This window comes from Falco biarmicus, chromosome 6 (genome assembly GCF_023638135.1).
Source record: "Falco biarmicus isolate bFalBia1 chromosome 6, bFalBia1.pri, whole genome shotgun sequence".
NCBI lineage: Eukaryota > Metazoa > Chordata > Aves > Falconiformes > Falconidae > Falco > Falco biarmicus.
The window spans coordinates 34077618-34093931 of NC_079293.1; the positions used below are offsets into that span (position 1 = coordinate 34077618).

General features: G+C 42.9%; 1 protein-coding gene across 2 annotated transcripts in view; it reads right to left on the minus strand.

Annotated features, from left to right (window-relative positions):
- Nucleotides 1-5394: 5394 nt before the first annotated feature.
- LOC130151635 (protein LYRIC-like) overlaps nt 5395-16314 on the minus strand; it is a 30800-nt gene continuing 19880 nt past the window's right edge. For both annotated transcript variants that reach the window (XM_056344149.1, XM_056344148.1), the window contains 4 exons: nt 10177-10286; nt 9345-9464; nt 7797-7926; nt 5395-7323 (listed from right to left, as the gene is read on the minus strand). In XM_056344149.1, coding sequence (XP_056200124.1) covers nt 7268-7323; nt 7797-7926; nt 9345-9464; nt 10177-10286 — 416 coding nt within the window. In that variant the 3' untranslated portion in view covers nt 5395-7267. The remainder of the gene's footprint in view (nt 7324-7796; nt 7927-9344; nt 9465-10176; nt 10287-16314) is intronic.

A 16314-nucleotide genomic window follows, 5' to 3' on the forward strand; every position in this document is an offset into this window, starting at 1 on the left:
TCTTCAGGGCTATTTTCATTAAATGAAAGAAATCTTAATTAAGTGTTCATATCTTTGTCAGCCAGGCTCAGAATAAAAATTTATGTGATTCCCTTGAGCTTCGCTGCTTGTTATACCCTGCAGACAACAAAGATACTGGGAAGAGTAATGTGAATGTCATTTAACATCACAAAGCAGTTTTCCACAGCAGGATAGGCTCATGTGGAACTATTGAGTAGGCATAGAAAAACCACTCCACTTTCTCCTCCTCTCTCTCTCTCAAAAAAAAAAAAAAAAAAAAAAAAAAAAGAGCATTTTGAGAATGATTACATTGTTTCATGTACTTGGGGAAGAGAGAATAGGTTAATGATTTTAGTCCTACCCTCGATGAAAGATTCCGTTTCTTCCATGCCACAAGCAGCCCAGATGACCTCAGGCAAGATACTTCCTTCTCTCTAAGCCTTAATTCTCTCCCATTTGCTAGTTCAAAGAGGATTTGTGAGGCTAAATATATTGAAAATTCTGAAGCTCAGCTTATGGGCAGTAGCCAGGGCAAAATCTCCAAGAGACAGAAAGTACTGGTGATAAACTTTTCTTCCCAAATACCAAAAAGACCTTGACATTGTGGGAGCAAATTGTCCACTTCCACAACACTAAGAGCAGAAAGCCCTACACTTATCTGCAAGTCAGAAGCAGCTGCAGAAGAATGATTCAGATTACCAGCATGACACTTAACTCCTTCCCTCCTAGCAGGCAGAGAGGGAAGGAGTTTTGTTCCTTATTAGCCAAACTAGTTTTAGGTCTTTCAAAATCCATGTCTAGACAAGAGATTTGAACTTCTGTCTTGAGAGGGCCTGACAATGTTTTACCAAACACAACATGTTTTTGAATAATCATATTTGAAAAGAAAACATGGGACAGCAGAATGGCTAGGATCAGGTAAATGCGAGGCCAGGTTGCATTCCTCTTCATCCGCTTGAAAATACTAAGTCCAACACCTGCAAGATGTCAAAACAGGCAGCACTAACACTGTTTTATGCTGATTTTTGTAATTCCACAGTCTCTCCCTTTTGTGCCATTCTACAGTCTATCCTGGCTAAACGTTGTTGGTTTAGACTTACACTGTAACCATTACTTCTCCTTTGCATGCACTGAACTATTGCCAGGTTGCTTATGAAAGATGAGGTGTTATTCTGCTTCAGCATTTACTCTATATGCGTGTGTGAAGGGAACCTACCGACCATAAGTTGATAATTGCACGTAACCTTCACAGGCAGAGTTCATATCACTTTATAATGAAAATATCGTCCTGCTTGGGGTTGGGGAAACTAAGGCACAGTGAAATGAACTTATTTTACCACAAAGGCTAGTGAAAGCGACAGGAATATCAAGCAAGTCTCCTGTCCAGTGGCTTCTTTGCCTTGAAATAAAAGGTGCAGTGCAGGACATGTTGGAGTTCTTCCATCCCAAATAGCCTTGACTATAAGGGTAGTAACAAGCTACCTCTATAATTTTTTTCTATAATTTTTTTTCTCTATGCATGTGTCTGCTACTCTACATTATAAAATATAAAAAGAAAAAGAGGAAAGGTGGCTTTGTTTTTCAGACTTGGTTATTTTCAACACTGATCAAGCATTTTTAAATTAAAAAAAAAGCTGTTTTTCAACATCACAGAGAGACTAATGTCTTTACATCAATACTGCAGTATATAACACAGATCCCTTCAACAGAATTTTAAAAAATCAATAGAACTGGTGCAGAAGATGTGAAAAATATCTGGGCTGGAAGCATGAACTGGCTTTTTGCTTCCTTAAAAATGATAAGAACGTATTGGAGTAAAAGCAAAGCATTAACATATCCATGAAGGGAAAAAAACCATAAAAATAAATTAGTCAGGAGGGAAACTTCCCTGTTGGTGACTCATGCTGTGAAATCCTGGATATCCTGAAGTCAGCATTAACAAATTTTACCAGCCTTTTTCTCCAAGATGGATTCTGATAGAAGAAAACAAGTTGATTCAGAGTTCAGTGGTTTCTTGATAAAGAGATAAAAAAGTAATAAGAATGTATCACGATGAGTTTTGGGGTTATTGGATTTTACTTTTGTTTATTGAATTAATCAACATCACTTCGGGATTCCTAATCTAATGTTCCAAGCTTCTGTACTTTTTGTTCTAGCTGATTGCTGTTAACAATATGAATTATCTTCTACCAGCAAGAGTCAGTTTAACTCAGTTCCAAACCTTTTTACTCATAACAGATGGATCAGAAAGTCAGGGTTAGAAAAGCAGCTAAAATATGACAGCATGATGTAAATCTTTTATTAGCAAAGACCGCATTTCTGTGTTACTTGCTGTACGCTCAGGTTTTCTGAATATCAAACACTGAATAAAAATTGTATTCATTTAGAGAATCAAAATCTGCTAAACTAAAAGAGCCATCGTTCATTTATAGCAGCCTTCGTACAGCTGAGGAGCTATAAAAATGTCTAAAAATAATGTAATCTAAAATTGTACTTTCATTACATTTCAGATTTCAGGTATCTCAGTACTTTCACATGAGCAAAACTGAGCGCTGGAAACAGGAAATGTCCTGTATCTACTGGCAGTTTCTCCCTTCCAGCCCTCAGCCTGGGCTTGCCTCTCCATGAATCTTGGCAGGGTGAACAGGAGGAGCCTGAGGACCTGAACACTACCTGCTCAGGAAAGTAGGAAGAGTTACCTTCAGGTCATTTTTCTTTACACATTGTCTCTTTGAATGGGTTTGCAGTTCAGGACGTTAGCAAAGATTTCCAGGAGGAACACAGTGGCAGACAACTGATGCTGTCAAAAGTTCTCGATAAAGTTATTTATCATATCTCTGCAACTTGTGCTACACAGAACCACCACCAAAGGAAAATAGTGGATGCAAAGAGAAATCAAAGTTCAACAGGAAATAAAGTTTAACAAGTTTCTAATAGTCTCTTGATAAGATGATACAAGGGTCAATTACTGTTACATTGGCTTTTTCTCAAGAAGACACAGGGAGTTTGTTTGTGAGACCAGTGCATTAGTGTCCTTTCAGTATGGGAGGATGTTTCCTTCGCAGATGAGAGCATCTGTCAAGCTGAATGTCAGGGATGGCACATACTGGAAATTTGCCTTGAAAAGACCCTGGAGTGTGGTTCAGTACAATCACAGAAGGACAGGACTTCCTATATCTGATCTTTGTAGCCCATGACTTAAAAACCTTCTCTCTTCACAGGCAGCCACCCACCCTTGGAAAATCTGCAGTATAATGAAGCAGGCCTGTGTTGTTAGCACAGTAAATAATTACATTCTGTCAAGCAATTAGCATGTCTGATATTCCGCTCGTGCAGATATGTCAGCTGTGCCACTCATCAGATTGGGTGGAACCTTCATAATTACTGACAATGATCAGTTACAGATAATTACAGAACAGCAGGCCGAATTCCTCTCTGTGGTTGCCCCACTTAGCCCTGATGGTGTTACACCATGGTTTGAGGGTGAAGCAAAGCTTCAGCCTCTGCGTCCCCATACTGCAGTCTGCCTGTGAGTAAACACAGCTTTGTAGGTCAGGAGTTCATCAATTACAGCATCAACCACATCTTAATGCCTGAGATACTCACAGACCCATCGCTTACGGATGTGGCCCTGTTAGTAGGGGTATAGCCAATCTTCCACCTTCAAAAGGCTTCCCACAAGAAAGAGCTTCATTACAAAAATGGAGCAGACTGAGTTTAAGAGAAAGTTGAGCAGTGTATTTCATCGTTTGCAGCTGCTGCTGTAACAATTAATTGCTTGCTCCTAACAAGATCGTATTTTTATAGCTACACTTTATCCCACCTCCCATGCTGTGGCTGCACCAGGGGCTTGATTTCTAGCTGCTGGGCTGTCTGAAGTGCAGGGAGAGCTTTTGGCTGTTCCTGAGGCATGTGCTGCTCAAGCAACTAATAAGTTGCTTAGGGAGAATTCAGGGAGAGCCAGCTGGATCTGGCCCATGAACTGGCAATTAGACTACACTGGGTTGATGAATGACCATAGAGGCTACTCTAGATTTACCCTTCTAAGGGATAAGTTACATGGAGAATAAAAACATTCAGCTATAGCACAAGCAATGCTACAAGTTGCTGGAGGGATGCTGAATCTCCTGAGGATTTACACCAGTCTCCAGCTAGTAAAGATCAGAGACTAGGAGGATGAGCATATCTAGCCCATTCATTTAATGCTCCTGGTGCCAGAAGCAGCATAACAGGCTGATGATCTGTGCAGAATGGTTAATTCCCACAGAAGAGAAGGAGAAACATCTTAAAAACATGGAAACCAGGAAATAGCCTGAACATGCAGTGATGAAAGGAAGGGGAATTTCCTAAGGGATGCAAAGGTCTGCTCTTCAAAGGCACTGGCCATCTGCAAAGACAATTTGTTAAGCTGAGTGATGTTTTTTCAGCCTCTGAAGACTAGTAAGTGGAAGTTAGCAGCAGTTGCTAAGTGCTTTGTGTTTTGGTTTGGTTGTTTTTTTAAACTCAGCCCTTTCACTGAGGTACCAGACCCTCAGCACACTTTCCCATCCCCAGGAGCCTGTGTAGCAGCAGTGCTGGGGGATGCAGCGCTGAAAGGCTCCAGGCACTACCCCAGCCCTATCAACCAAACGGTACCCAACATACCCTACCTCACTGCTCTCAGCAATGGTACCCATACAGCAGATGAATCACACAAACAGTACACTGCCACCAAACTTGCCCTGAAGACAGCTTTGCAATTATTTAGGGAAGCCTACAACCAACAGTATTTAGTTGTGGGAGTGTATTTTCTTTGCCTACATTAGAATGGGGTTTTAAATAATGTGCTGCTATAAACTACTGAGCCCATCTGTATTACAGTGATGACTTCCCATCTATGAAACTGGAGCCAGAACAGAAATACAGCTCTCCTGATACTGCTGATTTCAGTAAGAGTGGTACTGATGAATTTGACAGAAAAACTGGGGATTTTAATTTGCTGCTGCTTGTCATCAGCACTGCAGTCAACGTGTCAGTGTTACAGGTCTTGATTGTTCTTTTACCCCAACACGAGAAGAACGTCACGAGGATTTCCTAACCATAAAAGGGTTCAGATTACGGAAATCTCTTAAAGAACATTTACAGTACCTTGAAAAAGCTTGAAAATGAAAAGGTTTTAGCCAAACCCATGTGCTCTTACTCACACACATATAAACTAATTAAATAAAACTGCTCATGAGTGCTGTGATTCAGGCAAAGTTTTTATTTTTTATTATAAAAACAATGAACATTTGAAATACTGTAACGTTGAAATAAAAAAAAATTACACAGACATCAAAAAGTTTGCAAGCAGATATAGAGAAAAAAAGCAGAAGAAATCTGGAGTCAACAGATCTTGTGAGCTTTATCTCCTTCATTCTTCTATTCTTTTTTTTTTTTTTTTCCTCTTTTTTGAACAACAGAGGTTATCTTCAATGCTAAACAAAGACCTTGGGAAACATCCTGGCCCCAATGAGGTCAATGAATGTTTTCCATTGGCTTCAGAGATAGCAGAACTTTACTCATTACCCACATACCCATTAACACATCTTCTACATCTTTGAACTTGCTGTACTTGTTTCTCCAGTGAGGCCATAATTTTCTTGTTATGCATCTGCTCCAAACCACTTACTTTTCAGGTAACAGCTCTTTGGTCTATTCAGCCCTTTCAATTTCAGGGCACACTGTACAGCTAGCTACCCCAAAAACCACAGCACAAGAGAACTGCCCTTTAAGATACAGTAGCTAAACTCCAAACACAAATACATTACTGCAATTAATTGCTTCTCTGAAGGATACAGCTGCTTTGTCAGCTATGCAACAGATGAAGGGTATCAGGTGAAAGCACTGAGCTGCAGGTAAAGCTCAGACAAGCCGGCATCAGGGACTGGGTGGCTGCAATGGCAGAAGCAGAGAGGTCTCTAGCTCAATGATGCAAACAGGAGTGCTGCTGTAGTGGTGTAAAGCCATTAACACCCCTGGCTACTCAGTGTCCTAGATGAAATGAGTTTCCCAGCATCAGCCCGATGCCTATGAACGTGCATATGTTCATCTGTGTTACTAATCTTCCCACACAATCTCCAAAGGCACAAAGTTGAATGCAGATGGAGATTTGACAATCACTACCTCATCCTTCGAGGCAGCACTTCTAGGATGGGTGGAGGCACAGTCTCAGGACCGTCTGAAGAAACCCTCACAGCTACCACCAAAGCTGCAACTCCTCTAGGGATAAAGAGCTTCAGCTTTCGCTGGTGTCAGCTTGGTGCTGTTTATAAACTGCAATATTCATTTGTAACACATTCCCTCCTCCATACTATACGTCCTCTGACAATGAGAAATACACACTCTTCAGTAAATACTAAAATTACATTTGTAAAAATTTCATTCACAAATTTAGTTTATATTAGAATATTTAAGTAGCAAAATAATAAAAACTTCCAAACATCAGATTAAGAAAAATTATTTTCAAAAGTTACTTCAGTCTACTATAAGTACAAATACAACATGCTTTGGACATACAGACTTTAAACTTTAGCCCACCATGAAATCTGAGGAGAAAGAAAGGGTTTAGACCATCTTTCCAAATAAGTTTAAAACATCCTTTAGAAATTTTCCCTTGTGGAGCAAGCTAGCCTGATGTGGCGTGAAACGTATAAATATGTCAAAGTATGAGGCAAAAGTCTGACTGTAGCAGCCAACATGGATTTAGAAGATTTAGAAGGTTTGAGAATGATCCATGTTACTCTCCCTTTCTCTCCGAACAGTGCTTGCTTCTGTACGTTACTAGCCTGTCGATGAGCACCTCTGCAAAAATGCCAGAGGAGACCAGACTAGCTGGTGGATCCTCCATGGGACTGAAGTACAATCACAGTCAGGTACGTTCCGACCATTTCTACAATGGCATATAACATATACAAGCTGACAAACAACATGACTGAAAAAACTGAAAAGACTTAATGCAACCAGTCAAACCCCATTCAACATCTTTTAATCAAGGGCAGCAGTTTGTAGTGAACAGCCACTCTGTTTCAACACCACCTCCTGTGCACAGCGTGCTCATTCTCTCCGTTCTCTCACACACTCACGCTCTCTGGCTCACTGCTCCTCTTCTCCTTTTCCTCTCGCTGGGAGGTCTCCTAGAGCCTCTCTTGACTTGGGGCTCAGTGCAGCATCTCAGAAAGCAGAATCCTTGCAGCTCACTGGCATGCCTGCCCCATTGGGTTGTCACTCTGGCAGCTGCGCAGCTCCCTCAAGTCTCTTTCTTCATTTTCTTCCTCTTCCTCCTCTCCTTTTTTCCAGGTACACCTGCCATATAAACAACAGGGCCCAGTGCACAAACCTTCTATGTGCAATTGTGTCCCTGGGAACTGCGGTTTTTCACCTGAAGAAGGGTATTTTGGGGTTCTTAGAGGTGTTTTACAAGGGCTGCCTACTTCCAAGGGTAATCCAAAGTCATGAGAAGGGCTCTGGATGTTTTTAGTGGGCTCTGACTCACTCACACATACATTTGCTTCCGGTTCACATTTAAAAGCACTGTGCAAAAACTGCTCCCACTAAATGCAATAGTTTTGGTTATTAACTCTGACAGGAGCTGGAAGCCATTTGTCATAGATAAACCTCTAAGTATTACAGAGCCTCTCTAAGAACTAATACATACAGCTAAAGGAGAAGCATTTCACATATTCACTTAAAAATGCAGTTGTGAACACTTCTCACTTCTCAGATTACATGTTATTCTGAAACCAAAGTTCATCAGATATGCAAAAACAATCACTTACCATTATTGGGTGAATTATTAGCAACATCCAAGGGTTTTTTGAAGGAAGTACAGACTGCATCACTGCTACGTTCCATAGATACCAAGTCCCTTGGGCCTTCTTCCATTCTTGCTTCCAAACCTTGCTGCAGCTTAATTGAAACAATATGCTTCACTAAGGTTATGAGTTAAACGAAGCATATACAAGTATAAAATATGAGAGAAAATGTCATTATTGAAGGGAATTAGGGTATTTAAAGAAACTGCAGGACAAATTAGTTTTTAAATTATTAGAATATTCTGGCATGTCATCTACTTACCTCCTGTTTATTTGTTTTATAAGGGATTAAAATGTTGAAATAGTCTTTCATTACCACCTTTCCCCTTGTTTTCTCCAGTGAACAGAAGAACAAGATATACTGAGGTGGAAGTACTGTAATTGTATAGTGAGACTTAAGACTAAGATGCACCCAGTGACTGACCACAGTTTGCAGAAACACTGCAGGTAGCACAAGGAGTGTGATGAGCAACTTTGTATATCTGGCTTTGTAAGCAATTTCATTTTTTTCTGTCCATCTCTGAAGGATGAGCTTGTACAGCAGCAGACACCAGCATTTGGGGCTGACGTGCAATACGAACTCCTTCTGGCCCATCATAAACATGGCAGAAGAAACAATGCTGTCCTAAGGAGTCTGAACAGCACTATTAATACTATTCATTAAGGTACATACAAAGCTAAAGCAACTAATTGGATGTGCAAGAGAGAGAGTGGCCTGGCAGCATTCTGGTAACTGATGGGCTGTCCTAATGATCATGTGGATTGTGGTCATTGAGTTAGTTAAAAGCTCTTCCCTTAAAATGGGAGCATCAGGAGTTCAGGGAGCAAAATTATCCTAAGGATCAGAAGAGACCACAGTGGGTGTGAGGGGAACACAAATGATACTATACAGCCATATGAGTTCAGAGCAACATATTAAGCAGCAAGTGAATTAGGATGTTTTTGGGGGTATCCCCCCTCATTTCTCCTTTCACTGAGCAGCAAAGACATCACGGCCCAGGACTGGTCCAAAACCCAGTCAATACTCTGTTCCTTTGTACTTCCCATCCCAAATGAGCTGACATTTTCCACAGCCTTTCTCTGTTGCACTCAGACATTTTATCTCAGTAAACTTTTCACTGGTATAATGTTGGTCTCGCTTTATCTTCACTGGCTTTTGGGAGCCACCTTTGCATTACTGTTAATATCTCCAGGTGACCTTCTGCTGTAAATAAAATACAGCCCAGTTGTATGCTAAACTTGGAGTGCATCTGACCAAGAAAGTTTTGGTTTTTTTCCCATGATTAAAACCATCTGCTCCTCTTTGCATTGCAAAATGAAACTTCTGTAAACAAGTTAGGGAATACCACGTTGCAAAAATGCACTGGTTACTATGCTCACCCTTCTCTTATGGGAGGCAGGGAGAAAAAAGGAGAGGAAGCCAGAAGATGAAGAGAACGAAAAGCCCCCCTTTAGGCCACATCATCCTGCTCTTGGAAAATGAGAGCTACTCTGGGAATGCAAAATACTCACATGCCTCAGTCCAGCTCCACCCCTTGCTTCCTTCACTTCCATTTTCTTCTTCTTCCGCTGTGTTTTGCTTTCGAGTCCAGAAAGGCAGAAGCGAATGCCTGCTTTGCCTTTTGGCAAATCCTGAAAGCATCAAAGATTTTATAAGTGGAGGCCTGGGACAGCTGATTCATAGCTTTTTCAGGAAAACTTTTTTACCTCCAGGAGTGTGTGCTGACAGCATACAAGCAGGGCATCTCTCTGGATAAGGTGCACACCTCAGCTTAAGACAGCTATTTGCAAAAAGCTCAGTACACTCTTCCCACTGCAGCCAAAAAGGGACATTTCCCTGGACTTCTAGAAAGCATTTACACAGCGAGCATTCTGCTTCTACCTCTCCATCCAAGCTATGACTGTTTCACTTTCAGCAAACCCTCTCACTTAAATAAATAAATATGTCCCAGCCACCTGAGATGGTGTGAAAATTAGTGTCAGCTGTGGACTCAACACCTCTTTTCAGTACTGAGGAAGCTCAGCAGCAGTAGAAAGAGTTCATTCACGCCGTGTGGTGAACACCCAATATTTGCCACTCAGGACAGCAATGCCACCCAGATGATGAACTCCCACAACCAGCCAACTCCCCCCAAACCATCTCACATGTCCTGCAGGTGTGTCCACCAGCTCCAGCTATCTCAGACAGGTCAGTGGAGTGACCATGCCAAGCATCTCCTTCCAGTGTGAGAAATCCCCCATGACCAGAGGAGCTTGGCTCCAGCACTGAACTGGACACTCCAGTCTGGCTGAGACTGACCCTGTTGGAGTAGGTCTCCCCGGGTCATCAACGCCACTGACTCACCTTCTTCTTCTCGTCCTCCATCTGATGCTTCTCCTCATCTCCTGTCCAGTTTCCCCACTCTTCCGTGGGAGCCTTCCAGTCAGAGTCCAGGTCAATTGCTGAAGGATTATCTATTTGGACAAGCACATGAATGAGTTATGTTGAAATCCATACTACTTCCTAGTGTTACAGAAGGGTTAAAGTTTAATCGTAAGAACTTAGAAGTACTCGTGCACCCTACGTTTGAACAGTTGGTATACCTTGATTGTTTGAAACTAATCTTTGTATACTCGTAAGCAATAAATTCACGTTCTCACAAAGAGATAGCACTGAAGGATGAAGGAAAACCGGCCCAAGGCCAGCAATTCCAGGCCAAGAAAGAGTAAAGAGACCGAGATGACCTGGTTTAAGACCATATATGGGGACCTCAAAGGAGAACTCTAGCCCACTGAATAGAGGAGTGGGCAGATCTGCAGACCCTTGAGACCACCGAAGACACCTGCCCTGGACAACTGGGCATGCACGAGGGGGAGGGCAAATACTATAATTAGTATTGGGTAATCTCATTAATATGTATGCATTTTCTGGGAAATTTGTTAAATATGTATACATGTACTGCATAGTAAGAGCCACCTGAGAGGAGGAAGCTATGCACGTTAGGTGGAGTGATCCCTGCATCCAGCACTGCAATAAAGAATACCTGCTTCTTAATGCTACATTGGTGTTAAGGAGTTTCATATTCCCGAACAAAGTCCTTCCAGCTTGCACTTCAAGAAAACAAGCTTTACAAAATTAATAGCATAGCTTCTCAAACATTTTCTTTTAATTTCATGGAGAAGGATTCAGGCACGTACAGAAACACCGACAGACACAGCAGGCTCTTCTACTCACTGCAACACACCATCCTTACAGGAATTATTTGTATAGAAGAGTAATATTAGCAAAGGATTTGTGTGTTCGTTAATGTTCTCATTGGTGTTTTATTTCCTATAAAAAACAGAACCAAGTACATTTTTGACCTCATCTCCCTCTTCCATTTTCTTTTGCTGAATGTAAGCCAGAAAGGCACCATCACGGCATAATTTCCAAAGCTCCCTAACATGCAACTCTAAATATGCATGAAATAGGTAACACCTAGCCTGCATCAATTCTGATCGTTTCATGGGATCTAGGCAAAAAACTTCTGAAAATCTTTTAGGTTTCTGTATCTGCCAGCTTCTGGTACCTTTGAAAATCTGGCCACAAGTTGTCAGCTGCCTCTCTGCAAAGCACTGGCAAATGACCCTCAGGCAAGAAGGCAAAACAGACCAGCCTAATTCCTTTGCCCAAACTGAATGACGTGCAAAAAACCAGATAAATCAGCATAAGATGTTGAAAGGACTACTTGATTATTTTTTAATAGCTTGACTGTAACAATCTTAAGCCGTATCCTAACAGGGAGAAAGACTTGGAAAACAAAACATATAATAATAACTCTTAGCTGATCATGTCTCTTAAAATAAAAACAAACACAAAAAAATCCTAAACTAGATGGAAAAACTTTTAGTTGAAGCAGGGCCAAACCAAAAGCATGCTGGGGATGATAAAAGAAAACTGTTTCCAAAAAGTTCCTCTGTCCAGTTTGCTGCCAAATGTTATAAACATGATTATAAACATTGCTCAAGTTTCTCAGTTTAAAATCCATGCCCTGTACATAGACAGTATTTCTTTCCTTCTTCAAAAGGGATAGGAATAAGTATTTTGGAATGCATTCCCCAGTCTTTTAGGCAAATGAATGCACCTAGATTTGAGAGATGCACAATACACATGAATGAGTTAGATGTCTGAAGAACAGTTTGTGTAAGCTGTAGCATGGGATACCACCACCAAAATGCTTCTGCCACTTCTCCCCGGTTAGGCTACCTGAGGGTCTGGCTCACAAATTCTGGACAATTTATCTGTCATGGTTGAAGGCAATACCAGCCTGCACTCCCCACCCCATAACTACGCCACAAGGTACATCAGGGTGAGGACACAGCAAGTCCCAGCTTCTCAGCCCATGTGGTGCACACTCTGCCTCTGCACTAATATACCACAAGTGTGTCTTGGCAGCAAAAAGTTAAAAGCAAAACTGTGGTGCTACTGCTAGTGAGGAGACAAATTCTGGCTACCAGGAAGGTACACAGCATGATGCAGGGACTGGTGAAACGGCACCGAGACTTCCAGAATGACAGTTCCTCCCGAGCTGCATGGCAGCAGCTCTGCCGATGGATGCTCTCATGGGTGTGCAAGCAAAACGGACTGTAACTTAAGGAAGACACACTGGAAGCCACCACTCTCATCTTCACTTATTTAACCTCTGATCTCTCAAAAAGTACATTTATGTACTTATTTTTAAGCATGAAAATCGTTTTAATGGCTAACTTCCTGCAATGGGCTTACGTTCATGCTTCGTCCTTGTCATGCAGGTAGGCATGAAGCTCAGGCAGGCAGCAGTGAGTCTGCCTCATCTCAGAATTACTCTTCCCAAAGCATTATGTGCCAGGGGTGTTTAAAATCAACCCAGAGTAAAATTAAGGGTAATATAAGATTCTTCACAATTTGCTGGATTTGATAGGAAAATTGGATTAAACCTACTTATCCTAGAGCACTGGTTTAAAACCTTTCCTCTTGTGTGGCATATTTCCCTTCTACAGTGACATCTCCTGGAATGTCTTTAAACTTTGAATATTCTCTGGTATTTTTGTATCAGCAACTGGTTCCTCTTGAGTCATAAATCTTCTCACAGGCTAAACCGGTCAGTATTTCCTTCAGTATGAGAAAACCACAAACACAAAAAGGGATGTGCAGCAGCATGTACTCCTGCTCACCTGGTGGGTTTAGCACTAACGGAGGTAATCTCTCCCCACACATCTATAGACCAACATCTTGATAATTCCTGCTGTTCATTTCTACAAAAGCAGTCCTGTAAAATGCCATTTTCCAACTAGCTTCTTACTTGCCACCCACCTCAGTCCCCCAGCAGCCCTACCCAGACAAAGCTGTACTTCCCTGTTCCCTGCTGGCAGCAAACACGTCCCATATAGAGCATGCATTTCAGGGCCAAGGTCATTTCCACATACCCCGTGTAATGAAGATACTTTAAGGTCCTGAAGGGCACTATGTTGAAGGTGTCTTCAGAGATCAGGGAGGCTGCCCCTGCAGGCAGGAAGTCCATCCCAGCACCGACCACCCGAATGCCCTTGGTCTCCAGCTGTCCGGGCAATGCCAGTGAGCAGCTGGCTGCACCCTGGGAGGGGTCACAGAGCAGGCAAACAGGGTCCTGCAGCAGCAGGGTTTGGTCAAAAGGGACAGTCACCAGGTTCTCCACAACATCTAATAGATAAGGGTAGAGTACTCTATAGGCTGAGCCTAATTACCTGGATGGAAAACAAAACGGGAAAGTACTGCAGCAAAACTCAAGTCTGTGCCACTGAGAAGGAGAAAACTGTAGTTTTGGATCCTGTGCTATCAGCAGGCCTCTGGCATGCTCTCTCCCAATACGCTCAACAAAAACTTAAGAGAGAGCAACCCTTCATCTGGCCGGGCAAAATTCTCAGTGGATTGCATATTGTCCATGGCACTAAGTCCTTATGTGGCTGCTGTAGAAAACCCATCCCTTTGCAAAGGGCAGCTGGCTGTGTAAAGAGCCCAGTTCTAACCAAATAATTTCTAAGCCCTCACTTGTTGACCAAGTGGAATCCATTCAGTGCAAATGGATAGACAATTTCCAGTCTAAAGCTTACATTTATATGTTACAGGTCAAAATTACGGCTACCACCAGCTGGGTGTAGGAGTCCCTCATTTGGCACCTTCCTCTAGCATAAATCAGTAGATGCAAAAATAAGTCCCAGACTGAAGACTGCTTTTAATTGAAAGAGGCTTCCTAATCCCATGACACAAAAGAATTAAAATTAATTTTAACCCCAGGACAAAGGGAAGGATGGGAGTCAGGAGGCATGGGAGCTTTCTGAAGGTTCCAGGGAAAATCTGCCTTGGCAATCAAGAAGGATTCATTGGGAAGATGCCAAGTCACAGGTAGAAAGACAGCCCTCATGGTCGTGAGACGTGCTGCATTTGTGAAGCAGAACATGAGTCTTCTGAGACTGCCTTGCACTGCTGCCTAAAACAGGTCCACTGCACTCAGAAGCAGACGCATGGGATAAAATTAGCATTTGCTTGCCTTGGAACCAGACACAAGTGCTCTAAAACAGCCCAGCCAGCTGCACTGTGTGGGTTACACATTTTGTAAGAGGAAAACCAGCCACAGCTTATAACGTGTTTTTTAAGACAGCTAAGATTAATTACATAAATATCACCAAAGGGGCAGCAGCAGACGCATGGTATAGGTGCACAAAGGCAGTATTGGGAAATACATGCTAGCAGTAAAGCCGTTGGAAGTACAGCTCGGGAGGCAGAGCAGGAGGATCCAGAACAACGCTGCAGAACAAGTGAGAAAAGCGCCTAGCAAAACCAGAGCAGTTCCCAGGCTCAAAAATAAAGTGAATTATACCAGAAGCAGAAGAGATTCACCTCCCTTTCTTTTCTCTTTGTGGCAGGGATGAAAAGTATACAAACACTAAAGATGAGCAGGAAAAAATGAAGATGAAAGAAGCTGCCCACTTTGGGGCCCCCTTCTCTCATGGAGGAGTCCTAGCCACCTCAGCCGCCTGGTGGGACTGCAGGGACTGCAGCCATTACTGCTAACCATGTGGCTTCAGCTCCAAGACACTGAATACCCCTAGCTAACGAAGGCTTAGATGGCTGAGGATTCATTGTTTTAATATGCAGACAATGACTGATGACAGAATGAGAATTACAGAATTCCTGAGGTTGGAAGGGGCCTCTAGAGACCGTCTAGTCCCACCCACTGCTCACAGCAGGCACAGCTACAGCGGGTTGTTCAGGGATGCAGCCACCTGGGTTTTGAATATCTCCAAGGGCGGAGACTCCACCACCTCTCTGGGAAACCGGTTCTGCTGCCTGACCACCCTCACCGTAACAAAAAGCTTTTTCTTATGTATAAGTGGAATTTCCCGTACTTCATACCTGTTGCCTCTTGCCCACTCTCCGTGCAGACCAGGGGCAACCACCCCATCAGGTGTTCGTACACATGGGTCGACCGTGCTGGATCTGCTCCAGTATGTCCATGCCTGTCTTGTACTGGGGAGCCCAGAAATGGGCACAGCACTCCAGATGTGACAATGATTAAGAATGAACCATCAGCAGCGTGTATCATTAATGAATGCCAGCCTGGCAGTGTGTTGTTTTGAAACCTGCCTGATTTATCAGTCTTTTAAACGCTCCCATAGCACTTTTAAACACACCCATAGTGAATACTCAGGTCCCTAACTAACTCCCCCTCTCCCTCTGTGTATATATGCTTTCACTTGTGACAACACTTAAGCCTCAAACCTTCTGTGAGTTGGGGTGTTATTGCTGGTGCTGCACAGAAAGATAACCCGACACGGAGCGGGGAGCCAGCCAAGGCTGCTCCGTGAGCTGGGGCAGAGGCAGGAGTCCAGCATCCAGCTCCTTCTTCTGTACCAGCCCAGCACGGAACAAAGAAACTCATTAAATGCACTGGTCTGGATTTGATAAAATGACCCCAGCTCATATTCAGGTTATGAATGGCATTTTTTTCAGTTCACAGGCCTGCAAGAGCTAACAGGCCTTGTTTAACTGTCAAAGAGCTCATTTTGCCTGCAGTGCAGACCTTAACGCCAACCATTACCTCATCTGCGCTCAGGGAATACATGTTCGCGACACTCCCCTCTGCATCAATATCAAGGCTGACGAGTCAAAGGAAAAAAACTACTATTACTAAGAATCAAGCCGTAAGGCAGGCAGAAATCCTTCCGTTTCTGCTTTCAATCAAAATGTTTCTGCTCCAATGTTCCCAAGAGCAAGCTGCTGAATTTGCTCCTATCTGTTCTGCTCTCAGACGGACATGGCACCAAAAAAGTAGATCTCTGGCCTGGCTTTGCAACCGCAGATCAAAGCCAGAGTGTGCCAAGCGTGACATGCTAAATGCAACGCAATGGAAGGCAGCTGGAGAGCTACCGACGTCGCCTCCCTCCTTCCCACACGCACCGGGCAAGCCTGGGCTCAGAAGGTACAAAGGGCCAGGCGCTCACCAGC